The sequence below is a fragment of the Glycine max genome, chromosome 3 (genome assembly GCF_000004515.6).
Source record: "Glycine max cultivar Williams 82 chromosome 3, Glycine_max_v4.0, whole genome shotgun sequence".
In the NCBI taxonomy this organism is placed as follows: Eukaryota; Viridiplantae; Streptophyta; class Magnoliopsida; order Fabales; family Fabaceae; genus Glycine; species Glycine max.
In genome coordinates, this window is record NC_016090.4 from 3071804 (window position 1) to 3085462 (window position 13659).

The 13659-nt window shown below is 31.8% G+C and overlaps 3 protein-coding genes across 9 annotated transcripts; all 3 read left to right on the plus strand.

Annotated features, from left to right (window-relative positions):
* The first annotated feature begins 79 nt into the window (after positions 1-79).
* LOC100499972 (protein GRAVITROPIC IN THE LIGHT 1) lies at positions 80-3428 on the plus strand. Of its 7 annotated transcripts, none has more exons than XM_006576359.3 (3): positions 91-229; positions 531-588; positions 1867-3428. In XM_006576359.3, exon 3 carries the CDS (start codon positions 1899-1901, stop codon positions 3156-3158), a length of 1260 nt encoding a protein of 419 aa, XP_006576422.1. In that variant the 5' UTR covers positions 91-229; positions 531-588; positions 1867-1898; the 3' UTR covers positions 3159-3428. The 7 variants fall into 7 exon arrangements, with proteins under 7 accessions (XP_003521912.1, XP_006576422.1, XP_003521913.1 ...); XM_003521865.4 differs by having other exon boundaries at positions 92-229; positions 1863-3428; XM_006576358.4 differs by having other exon boundaries at positions 97-278; positions 1863-3428.
* A 2970-nt stretch (positions 3429-6398) lies between these two features.
* Positions 6399-7457, plus strand: LOC100791798 (pectinesterase inhibitor 9). Its single transcript, XM_003521912.5, has one exon. The coding sequence runs from the start codon at positions 6474-6476 to the stop codon at positions 7131-7133; it is 660 nt and encodes a 219-aa protein (XP_003521960.1). The 5' UTR covers positions 6399-6473; the 3' UTR covers positions 7134-7457.
* Positions 7458-12294: 4837 nt separating this feature from the next.
* Positions 12295-13163, plus strand: LOC100807870 (plant invertase/pectin methylesterase inhibitor superfamily protein). The gene has a single exon (NM_001254350.2). It carries the CDS (start codon positions 12380-12382, stop codon positions 13034-13036), a length of 657 nt encoding a protein of 218 aa, NP_001241279.1. The 5' UTR covers positions 12295-12379; the 3' UTR covers positions 13037-13163.
* The last annotated feature ends 496 nt before the right edge of the window (positions 13164-13659 follow it).

The window sequence follows — 13659 nt, forward strand, 5'->3', positions numbered from 1 at the left end:
TCTAACGAAACAAATTTTGGCTGCCAGAGGTGGGAACATGAAAAAAAAAATAGTAAAATTTTAAAATGGAACAAATAAAAACAAAAACGACAACTTGGTAAACGTTTCCCTTTCGTTTCGCATAGGGTTTTTTTGTTGTTGTGTAATGATACTCATTGTCACCACCAACACGCTTTCACTTTACTGAACAACGACTTCATCTTCACTCTTCCTTCAAATTTCCAACAAGGTAACCCCAAATCAAATCCGAGATCTGTGTTTTCCTTTCGTTTATTAAGGTTGTTTCTTTCGTGCCCACATGTTCTCTTCTCCAAAATCCTCTCTTTTATATTTCCCCTTTGATAATTTAGGGTTTGGTATTGTGATAGAGACACAATAATTTTTGGGAATTCTTGTGACACGGGATAGTTGGAGAATTTTGTTTTGTATTTTGCTTGTGAATTAGGGTTGGTTGATTCTTTTTTACAGCATTGAAGTTATCTACTCTCTCATTAATATTTTTTTTATTAATTTTTTTTTGGTATATCTAGGGTTCAAGGGTATTATGCTTGCTGGATTCATTCTCTTGCTGAAATGCAGTCTTTCTAGGTAGAATGCTCATTCTTACAATTTCATTTGTATATTAAATGTATGCCTTTTTTTTCATGTGAAGTTTTGATGCTTTGGTTTGAATGTTTACAATTTGGTGCTGTGAAATTATAGAATTTTACTGACTAATTAGCCTTTCTGATATGAAGTTTGCGTGCCTTAGGATTAGAAACTAGAAACCTCTGAGAAAGCTGTTTTTAGTTGGTTCTTCTTGGAAGCTAATAATAGTAGCTTCTGAAAAAGGAAGAAAAAAATTCTGAAAAAAGGCTGAATCATATTACTTTTATTTTATTAAGTTTAAAAAAGCAGAGCGTGGACCACAAGCAGATCCTTGGTGATATACTTCCAAGATTTCTGCACATATGGCTTGTTCATAGTATGTTTGAAGTGAATAGGTGTAAGAAGAGATAAGACTCAATTTAAATAGGTTATTAATTGCCATATAGTTAGTTGGAATTTATAAATATATTTTTCATGTTATAGGCAAATGATCCAGTGATCTGACCTCTCTGAATCAAATTACCATGTAAATCCATTGTGGTGATGAAATAACACAACTTATTTTCTGTATATTATATGCTCAACATCAACAATTTTGACATACTGGAAGTTGTAATTGTAAGAAGAACAATTTTAAACATGCTATGGTAAGAGAGAGGATTGAATGGTTCTAGACCTGTACTTGTAGAGTGAAAGTTAAGAAACTATGGATAAGAAAGAATTGGATATTCTATCAAATAAAGAAACTGTCTTGGAGAAAACAGTATTTTACTGATATGTTAGTTGCATAATGCTTGTTTTTTTTGTTCTTGATTTGTTATATTATATACTGTCAATAATGTTGTAATTATTTGCTTCAGTGGTTGTCTCTCCTTTTGTGTAAATGAATATCTCTCTTTCCTCATATTTGAGTGCCCCTACTTTCTATATATACATTATCAGAAATATCTTTGAGGGTCTGGGCCTGAACCATGGTTGGATGAGTTTTTATCTTTTAACTTATAAAGTCCCACAAGATTTTGTAATTGCATTTGCCTGTTGCTTTTAGCATGTGCTCATTTCCTTTAAGTTAAATATTTCATGTGTTCTCAATCTGTTTAGTCATGTTGTAATGGAATCTGTTTTCTTTACCTGCTGATTGTAAGCACTCCAGTTGTGGAATATGAATTGAACACTCATGTAATGTAGAAAAAAATATTATTTCTGCACGAACCGGTTGATTGAACTTCTTTGAAAGCTTGTGGGTTGTAAATTATTTTTGGTTTTGTTGACAGAAAGTTTGTTCAACTGTCCCTTTATTGGCGTTAGCTATGCTACCTACTGGAGCAAAAGAGACCCAATTACGTGAGAACAACAGCCAGAAGGTCCATCCTCAACCAATGGAAGAGGCCATGAATCAGAATCCAGAAGCAATGGAAACCCTAATATCTAAAGTTTTTACAAATATCTCTTCCTTGAAGTCAGCTTATATCCAGCTTCAAGCTGCTCATACTCCCTACGACCCTGATAAAATCCACACTGCTGATAAACTTGTTATTAGTGAGCTGAAAAATCTGTCTGAACTCAAGCATTTCTACAGGGAGAACAACCCGAAACCAGTGTGTGTTTCTCCCCAAGACTCACGTTTAGCTGCAGAAATTCAAGAACAACAGAGCCTTCTTAAAACGTATGAGGTCATGGTGAAGAAATTCCAATCTGAAATCCAGAATAAAGATTCAGAGATCCATCAATTGCAGCAGCAGATCGAAGAGGCTAGACAGAAGCGAGCAAAACTAGAGAAAAATCTGAAGCTTAGAGGTTTGTCAACCAAAGAATCGGAAGATGAAATTGGCTTTTTCCCTGTCGATCTAACTCCAGATCTCTTCACCTCTGCCGTGGAAGCAGCTGCAAAAGCCATTCATGATTTTTCTAAACCTTTGATCAACATGATGAAAGCAGCTGGGTGGGACCTTGATGCTGCTGCCAACTCAATCGAACCTGATGTTGTTTATGCAAAGAGAGCTCATAAGAAATATGCATTTGAGTTTTACATATGCCAAAGAATGTTCAGTGGCTTTGAGCAGGAAAACTTCTCTGTCAAATCAGACAATATTACTGTAACTAAAGAGAGCTTCTTTCACCAGTTTCTCGCATTAAGAGAGATGGATCCCTTGGACATGCTGGGGCAAAATCCAGATTCCATTTTTGGGAAATTTTGCAGGAGCAAATACTTGGTGGTAGTTCATCCAAAGATGGAGGCATCATTCTTCGGAAATTTAGACCAGCGAAATTATGTGATGGGTGGAGGGCATCCAAGGACCCCTTTTTACCAGGCTTTTCTTAAACTGACCAAGTCAATTTGGCTTTTACACAGGTTGGCTTATTCTTTCGAGCCAAATGTCAAGGTATTTCAGGTTAAAGGAGGGAGTGAGTTCTCTGATGTTTATATGGAAAGTGTGGTCAAGAATTTGATAATGGATGACAATGATGAAAAACCTAAAGTTGGTTTGATGGTTATGCCTGGATTTTGGATTGGGGGAAGTGTGATTCAGAGTAAAGTCTATCTCTCTGGTATGAAGGTGGCTGAATGATTCCTGAACACACTCAAGACTTCAGAAAATGCATAGTTGATTGTATGTGGTTTGTTTGAATTGTTGTTTCTTTATCTTGTAAGATAATGCTGCTGTCTGTAATTTTTAATATCCTTTTTAGTGGTTGTAAGAGTAAATGAGCCCTTTATCCTTGTTTACATTCAAGGCCCCTCTTGTATTGTGAAAATATCCTGCACTTGAATTCTAGTGTTTGTGGGAGAGGGGAATAGGAAGGTATATAACAAATGTTCCTTAATTTAGGAGTTTCAATGCTTTGGGGAGAAGCAATGTTCTGGTGTATGAGTTTTCCACAGTTGAGGGCACTAAACTAATCAACAAGTGATGCATTTTCACTTAAAAGTATTAAATTTTTGTGTAGCTCATAGATTTATGCAATCATTGATTTATAGTTGATTGGGTTAGTGCACACAACTTGTGTTTTCTTGGTGTATAGTTCTATACAAGTATTAAACTAGCGAGAAGTAAAAACTGGGGGGATATAATTATATAATACGGTATGCAAATGCTTTAGTAACTAGACCTGTTGAAAAATATACAAGTATAAATTTGATGGGGAGACAAGAAAAAAAATAACAACCTTTAAATGTAAAAGCTAACCTAAACCTTATTCTACTTATGGAGCAGCCTAATGTTTAGTTTTTAATTGAGAACTAGTCGTTATCCATGCATATGCACGAGTTACATTGATCCGCTTCACTATTGTTTTTTTGTCTTAATACTAAAATTATGCTTAAATTAAAAAGTAAAATACTTCAAAAAATATGAAAATTATAAGAAAAAGTATAAAAAGTCATCTGTATTGTTTTTTAAACTACTTTTTAGCGAATAAAAAAAGTTAAATTCTGTCCATTATTTATAAAAAATGAACATTTCCATTTTTACTATCCTTTGCATAACAATAACATCCTTCCCTCACTTATTGGCTACTATGTGTACATGATAGGTACCGTCCCATGCATTTTTTTTTCTATTGTTCTCTTTCTCTTTCCTATTTTTACATTCAATAATATTTTTTTTCAAAATTCTCATTTTTTTCCTTATTTAAGTGATGTGTCAATAATATAGAATGTCTATTTTAGACTTTTTAACGACCTATTTTATAAAATTTCCATTTCCCATCAAGAAATGGAGTGTGTCAATGGAGTGTCCAACTATGATTGTCCTTTCCCATAAATTTTGTTTGATCCTTAATTATAATATTAATTTCTCATAAGAATTTATGTTAAACTCCCCATTCTGGTTTTCATTCAATTTCAACTAAAAATCTCAAGAAATAAAAATTAGAATGTTCAGTTCTAAAATTAAATATATACTACATTTTAATTAAAAAATTAATTTAAAATTTAAAATAGATAAAAAATAGTGTAGATTAAAATTAATAATAACTTTTAAAATACATGCAGAAACATAAAATAATAGTACTATATTATTAAAAAAGAGTTCACTTTTGATTATTCTTGCATCTAAGACGTTTTAAAATATGGTTCATTAAATCAATTTGAAGATAACAATGTATCTCTCTTTGACAAAAATGCACTCTCCTTTCTAAGTATCTTTTAAAATTGGGATGAGCATCATTAAAAACTTCAAGGGACATCATTGTTTGGATGATCATGTGAAAAATTAATATTGTTGGAATATGTTTGTTGTTGATCTTCAACAATCATATTTTGTAATATTATACATGCATATTGTCTGTTTTGATGTATTCATACTCTAAGATTATGTTAGGTCACATATAATTATAAATTATGATTGAAACACTTTAGAAGCTCTCTCTACATATTTTCCTGATGCTTACATAAAATTAGAAATGAGAACTATTAATATGACCCATTAGATTACAATACACGGATGAGATTAAATGGTCATTGCTACCACCACTATTGTTGCTATCATCGTCACTACTACCATGATTGTTATCACTTACAACTAGTGTTATCACCTTTGTCAACACCATCATTCTATGATCGCCACCATCATCACTACTATCATGATCATAGGTTGTTGTCGTTACCATTGTTACAATCAATCACCACAACGATGATTACCTTGTTGTAACAATTGTCATGATTGTCACTACTGCCTCTCCATCTGATGTCGATGAGCAGTAATGAAGACAATAAATCATGAGAATGATGGTGACAATTGTAATATTGATGGTGTTTGCAATCATGATAGTGGGGATGCCAATTATTTAATGTCATTGTTAATTGTTTTAAATTGTAATCCTGTTAATATATATAATTCTCATTTTAAAAAAGTTTAGAACCAAACAATGAACCATAGATGATGCACGCGTCATTGATAGTTTAGTAATCCAAGTTGTGTCTCCCGGAATCTCCTTTCTGTTGGGGTTTGTAATTATGTTTTGCCAACCAATTGATCAACCACGCACGCACAATCGCACATGTGTCTTTAATTTTTCTTCTTCTTTTCCAGTAAACATTGACCAGCTTGTGTCGCCTTAAAAACTCCTAGTTGCACCTTGAGCCAGCATACATATCATCAACACAATCTATTATTAAAAATCCCCAATCATTCGATCAAATTGAATTTCATACATTTCCTCTTCCAACTTAAGCATCATATTAATTATCCTTCCCTTTCTTCCCTTTATTTTATCCATAAAAATCAAACTTAGATACCAAAAAATTTAGAAAACTCACGCACATTATGCAAATTGCTCAACGAAGTTAAATCTCCTTAGTTTACACAACATATTAATTATCCTTCCCGCCCTTCCGTTTGTTTTGTTTCCTTTCCTTTTCTTTTCTTTTTTTTTTCTCTCGCCACTTTATCAGAATTCATGTGATCTAAGTTCAAAAAGTTCAACTCTTTTGAACGTTTAACAATCGAAGTTTGGACCACAATATTACTTCACATACCACCACACTCATAAGGAAAACAAGCTTCTTAAGCAAGGGTTTACTCCAAGGTATTTTCGTGATATCAGGTTGGACTTTTGAATATATTATCATCTACACATAAGATAGTAATATATTCTATGCTAATGCTAATTAATAATCTCTGACTTTATTGACCGACCAGTTCCAATATAAAATTTTCTAAAGTCCCTCTTCTTCTTTTAGCGCAACTCATTGCACATATAAAGGACCTAAAATAACGTAATAAATGGAAAACTATATACCTATGCATGTGATCATATGAAGAACTCTCTATATATAAGCACCACACCCCATTGCCATTTTCATCAACCAAAAATCACCTTTTGAGCATTGAAAGCTCTCTATTAGGCTCACAGCTAGCCAAGCTTCAATTGTGACACTCAACATGGCACAACTCAACCTCACATTGCTACTCATTTTCCTCTCACTCCTCTTTTCATTTCTTGCCCCCCCAGTTGAGCCATCATCATTGACAAGGCATAAAAATTCTCAAACAATAACCTACATAGAGTCCTCTTGCAATAGCACCCTCTACCCAAATCTTTGCATCCGTTGCCTTTCCAGATATGCCAAATCCACCATAAATGGACCACAACACTTAGCCCAATATGCCTTGTCAGTGAGCCTCTCTAGAGCAGTGAACACAAGAGGGTACCTTTTGAAAGTGGCCAAGGAACTTAAGGTCCTCAAGAACAACAAAAGGGAGTACCTAATTGTGCAAGATTGTGTGAACCAAATCACTGATAGTGTGGAACAACTTAGCCAAGCCATCAAAGAACTTCGAAGGTTGAACCAACGTGGATCTACCATCAATGATGACATGTTGTGGCACATAAGCAATGTTGAGACATGGGTGAGCACTGCCTTAACAGATGCTAGTAGTTGTGTGTACTCATTCCCTGGTCATAGGATGAGTAAGAGGGCAGCTGCTATTAAGGTTAAGGCCATGAATGTGGCAGAGGTTACTAGTAATGCACTTGCCTTGTTTCATAGATATGCATCTAAGTATCGGCAAGCAGAAGCTAGAACCATCAAGAAGCCCTAAGCTATCTATGTATTACCACCCACTGTTTGTTCATGTGCATGATACATATATGCATGTTTTTTCTTTGGGTGGCTTATGATTGCCATTAATTTGATGTATCTATTTCTATAAATTTAATTTCACAATTATTTGTGTTCATAGAAAATTGTGCTGGTTGTATTTTATCATTAATTATCATAGGCATGTTTAATTTTGTTTGTATACAAAAAAAACTTGACTTAGTGACGATCATGTATGTTAGATTAATTTCTAACCTTTATGAGTTTGACCAAGAGACATCTATAGTCTATGACCCAAGAAAGTGAATAAAATGACGTATGATTAATGGCTAATTATGTGGGACTTGGAAAATTTTTCCTAACAATATATCATAATGTGTATTAGATCAAAAAATGATATATTATTGAATCAAGAACGGTCTTATAAAATATTTTATTAATCTAAATTTTATATTAAAATATTAAATACATGATCCATTCTGATCTCTTTTCTATGTAAAATTTATGATCTCTTTCATCTTATCATTTATTTTTTTAAATCTAATCGGTAAAATCAATGATCTATATATATATATATGTAATTGATTTTATATATAAAATCTTGATACCCGCACTACCTTTACTGGCATAGTTATGAAAACCAACCTGGTCTGATCGATAGGACCTGGAACCATTGGTTCCATCAGGTCGAGCAGGTCATCTGACTGGTTATACATTCAACCTGCACCAAGCTAGTGTAACCTGACGAGTTTTGCTTAAAACTAGTGACTTAGACCGATTTTGTGAACCAAACAGGTTGACTTTGCTCTCCACACAAAAAGCAAGCTAGTACTACCACCAAGCCAAGGATCACTTGTTGATAAGAACCAACAAGTTTTATATAAATCTTGTATACCAGCGAGATGTTTTTTTTTTTTTTAAAAAAAAAACTAGAAAACAATCATACAATATAAAAGAGAAAAATAATTTTTATAGTATAATGTTATTTTGGATAGTTCAACTTTTATTTTAAATTTTTTTAAAATTTGAAGTATGAATTTATTAATCAAATTTTGTTATATATATATATATATAATTATTTTAATATATATTAGGTTAAATCGGGTTAATTAGTGACCACCGGTTCGATGATTGACTCACTTATTTACTACTTCAATAGGGTTGGTGAGTGGGCTGATTTTCACAACAATGTTCACTTCGATTTGATTTTTCGGTTGATGTCTCTTGCAGTCGAGTTGCAGGATAGTTTGGGAAAAAATGAGAAAGGGGAGAGGATATAACAACTGACTAATATAATTTTGGTCTAAAATGTCAAATATCTTTAAATAAGTCTTTCTGATTTTTTTCATTAATAGGTAACTTTTTTCAAAGCTATCGACTGATCGGGCTATCTTAGCTAGCCACAATGGATGTGTAAAGCAACTTAACCCAAATAATGAGTTGTAGAATTTTTTTTTGAATAAAATATATTTTTAATCTGTGTACTTTTAGGGAGAATTGATATTAATTTTTGTATTTTAAGTTTGATTAATTTGATCAATAAACTTAATTTAGAAAAAAAAAATAGTGGTTCTTGTCCCTCCTCACCAGAGGCAGACCTATGGCTGCATGAGGGGGCCTTTGCCCACCCTGATTTTTTCAAATTTTTTTTTTTATATTAGGTAATTTTTTTAAAAAATAATATTAAGTAATTATTTTTTTAGAAAATTAAGTACTTAAATAATATTATTTAAATATTACTTATATTTTATATTTTAATAAAATATTCCATTTTTTTAATATTTATTGTAGAGAATAGAGATAATAGCATTTTTGTTTTTTCTAGATAAAATATTTTAGCATTATTTATTTTCTTTTAAATAGTTTTCTTTTTATAATCTGCTTTTATTATTACTACTATTTAAAAGTATATATAATTGTAGTTTACAATAAAAGGATTTTATTCGCATTTATCGATGAGTCAAACTTTACAAACACTATATATAAGATTTATAAGATTGACAACTCAAATTTAGTAACACATCAAGAAAAATTCTATTTTTCTATCAACATTTTTCTATTATCTCTTTATTTTTCTTGTTCCATCTTTGTCCTTGATTTCTACCATTATGAGGTTTTTCTGTGCTTTTCATCCTAGTGGACTAATGTGCTTTTCATCCTAGTGGACTAATCCATACTCATGTGTTATATATGTAAATCTGAAAGCAAATTAGATATTAAGTTGCACTAAAGGTTTAATTATATAATTTATTTTTAAAGTTACAACAAATATTTTTCTTCAATCGTTCAACTTTTTGTAAGTAAATTATTTTTTACTGGCTGCTGGATACTGTTATCTTAAAAGATAATTTAGTGAGCTACATAATTTATCCAAATTGAGTAGATTTTTGGAATATGATTAATAAGAATTTTTGTAAGAAAAATATAATTAACATAAATACCAATTTTTATTATAAATTTAATTCAATAATTTTTTATTGTTATTTTTAATGTAGGATGTTTAAAAATATGTTTAATTTCTTCTACGTTAATATATTCTTTGTTATATCTTTTCAAATCATTTTAAAAATATATAAATATTTTGTATGAATTTTAATACTTACATATTTTATTGATTTTGGTACCCCGGTCATTAAATCTTGGGTCCCCTCCTATCCCTCACGGATAGTTTTGATATAAGGAGGGACAAAAATCACTACTTTATAAAGTTTTTCGACTAAATTGATTAAAATTAAAATTCGGACATTAAAACCATGTATCACTAAAAGAGCAATGATTGAAAACATATTTACTCATAATTTTTCTTAGCTCCTAGAGATTTAAGTTGGAAGTGTGTATAAGCTGTTTTGGATTGCTTTCCATACCGAGTCCATCAAGAGTTGCCACATTAATTAGATAAGGCTCACTACCTTTTCTTTTATTTTTCTTATTGTTTATTTAAATTCTATTATTTATTAGTTATTCTTGTTATTAAAAAAAGGAAATTAAATGAGGTGTGACGCCTTATAATTACGTGTTTCAATTTAAGACATCTTAGTTGTGATAGTTTAATTAAAACCTTCGGCACCATATATATTTTCTATTAAAAAAAACATGTCTTTAAGTTGGATTTAAATCACTAGTCACATTTCTTACCCCAATTTAAATCCATTTAACTTTCTCATTTCACTAAAAAATACTACGTATGAGCAGAATCCAACTACCGATTCAATTAAATCTTTTCATAATTAAATTTGAGTCAAAAGAATAATATTTTTTTATCATGATATTAATATAAAATAATCTTTATAAAAAATAGTAACTAATTTTTTCTAGTAAGAGCATACAAGTTACAAGTTGATTATTCAATTTATTTGTTATCCAAAATTAAAATTTGATCTTTAGATCACTTGATTAAAACACATACCGCTATTACTTATATCAATTATTAATGATAAAAGAGAAATATTATCATAGGGTGCCAGAAGTATCCAAGAACAGATAAAGTAGCTTACATGATATAGTACCCCAACAACATATGGTTAATCCGTATTTTATGCTCACAGATGCACGTAAATAGGATGTAATCAAACGTGAACAAAACAAAAAATACAAAATGAAGTATTAATGTCCCCACCGGCCACCGACCAAACCACAGTATACTGGAAAACAAGAAATTCATAGGATATCTTAATTCAATTGACCCACCCTATGCTACTTCAAAGACACCGAAAACATAAGTTCCAGCCAAGCCAAACCAAGCAGTGCTCAGAATTCCCAGCAAGTATATAATTAAGGAAAGGTCAAGTGACCAACTAAGTTACACCTAATAGTATTTGTTATTTATGGTAAAATAGCATGTGATACCTTCTAAAAAAATTTCTAGATCTCTAAAATAACTATTTCTTCTGTTTCAAAATAATTACCATGTAAAAATAAAAAAATATTCAAAAATAATTATTATTTGTTTTTCTCTCGTCTATTCTTTTTTTGTTGGAGTAAAAAAATTTAGGACAATAATTATAATGGAACAGAGAGTATCATTTATCTACCTAAAAATGAAATTTAGGAACAAATACATTGGTTTCGGATTTTAGAGAGATCATGAATTTTTTTTATAGGAAACAAAAAACTAAAATTCGGTCATTTTATAGAGAAAAGAAATATAGTGAGACCAAAATCAAAACATATAATCAATTTATTGTCACTAACAACGTATTTAAGTCTTGATTTTTTAACTTTGAAATGTAAAATATAAGTTGGTCCTATATGTGAGCTTGGTCCAACTCTATTAATGACAATACTAACTTATCCTCTTAACATTAATATTTAAGGTTTTTTCTCTTATGAAAAAGATTTTCTTTTTCTTCCTCGTCTTTTTTTAAAGTGAGGATCCAAAACTTCAAAACTCACACAATAAAAAGAATTATATATATTAAATTTAAATTATAATAGAATTGTTTTTTTTACTATTACGTTTCTCGCCAGCTGTTGCATGCAAAACTCAAGAGAACCAATAATTCTGTGTTGTTATTTTGTTATCTTGTGTCTCCTGGAATCTTCGCTTTAAGGCAACATTCTGTGAGTTGTTATTTTGCCTAAATCTTCTAAAACACATATTTTTGTTTTCCAAATCTTCTCCAGGGGACATAGAGCCGCTGGAATCGCCTTAAAAGTTTCATGTTGCACCTTGATTCATCAGCCTATGGAATCGCCGCTGGAATCGCCGCTAAAAGTTTAATATAATTTCAAGAAGTCTAACCCTTTTAAAAGTATAATGACAAAAGTTTGAGCCACGTTACTTCACATACCGCCGCCCTCAAATACGAAAAAAAAGCTTCTTAAACTAGGTTAATTTTACACCAACTAGGTATTTTCTTGATAACAGGGTTGACTATCTTTGATACGAATCTATTATTATCTACACATAAGATAATAAGAATAATGTATTTGCTTACAACAATGCTAATGCCAATTTTATTAATCTGATTTTAATTTCAACGACAAGCTCCAATTAAAATTTTGCTAGATTAATCCTATATCATTCTGCTTCGTTCTTGATTAGCACAACTCATTGCACGCATAAAGGACATAAAATAACGTAAAGGAAAAAAAAATATGCCTATGCATGTGATGATGTGAGGAACTCTCTATATAAGCACCACACCCCATTGCCATTGATCATCAACCAAAAAACTCCTTTGAAGCTTTCAAAGCTCTCTTCTATTAGGCTCTCACAGCTAACCAAAGCTTCAATTGTGAGCCAACATGGCACAACTCAACCTCACATTGCTAGCCATTTTCCTCTCTCTCCTCTTTTTAATTCTTGCAACCCCAGTTGAGCCGTCAAAGCACAAAAATTCTCAAACAATGATCTACATAGAGTCCTCTTGCAATGGCACCCTCTATCCAAATCTTTGCATTCGTTGCCTTGCCAGATATGCCAAATCCACCATAAATGGCCCTCAACACTTAGCCCAATATGCCTTGTCAGTTAGCCTCTCCAGAGCACTTCACACAAGAGGGTACCTTTTGAAAGTGGCCAAGGAAATTAAGTCTAATAAGGGTGCCAAGAACTACAAAAGGGAATACCTAACAGTGCAAGATTGTGTGAACCAAATCACTGATAGTGTGGAACAACTTAGCCAAGCTATAGAAGAACTTCGAAGGTTGAACAAAAGTGGATCAACCATCAATGATGACATGTTGTGGCACATAAGCAATGTTGAGACATGGGTGAGCACCGCCTTAACAGATGCTAGGAGTTGTGTGTACTCATTTCCTGGTCATAGGATGAGTAAGAGAGCAGCTTCTATTAAGGTTAAGGCTATGAATGTGGCAGAGGTTACTAGTAATGCACTTGCCTTGTTTCATAGATATGCATCTAGGTATCGGCAAGCAGAAGCTAGAACCACAAAGCCCTAGCTAGTTAGAAGCTAATATAAGCTATAGCTTATTACTACCCGTTGTTATTCATGTACTTGATACATGTTTTTTTTTCTTTGGGTGGGTTTATGATTTTATTAATCTGGTGCAATCTTGATTTTACCGATATAATTTCATAATTGTTTATGTTCATTTGTGTTAGTAGCAATTTGTTATTAAGATAAGTGCTAACTCGGGTTCTAAATTGTGGACCGCAACACCTGTTGCGGCCACAATATTGCGATCTATCCACAATGGCAATAACCTGCGATAGTAGTGTGAATTTAAATCATATGAATTGTTCCAATGAAGCTACAACTAAATCACAATCAGGCCACAACATAACCTCAACACTGTTCTATATCACTTTTTTGCCAATAAAAAAACAAATATTCAGTGCTATCATATTGACTGTTATGATGGTGACAAACAATACAAAATCTTAAACCTTATAAATAAAAGATATATTAATAATTAATATAACTATAGAATTCGTTTATGCATTAGGTGCTATCATATAATAATTTTATGTCACAATGAAATCAATCCGCATCACAACAGTTGCAACCTTTGCTATTTAGAACTATTGGGCTAATAAGGTTTTTACCATGTTCCTTTTTACA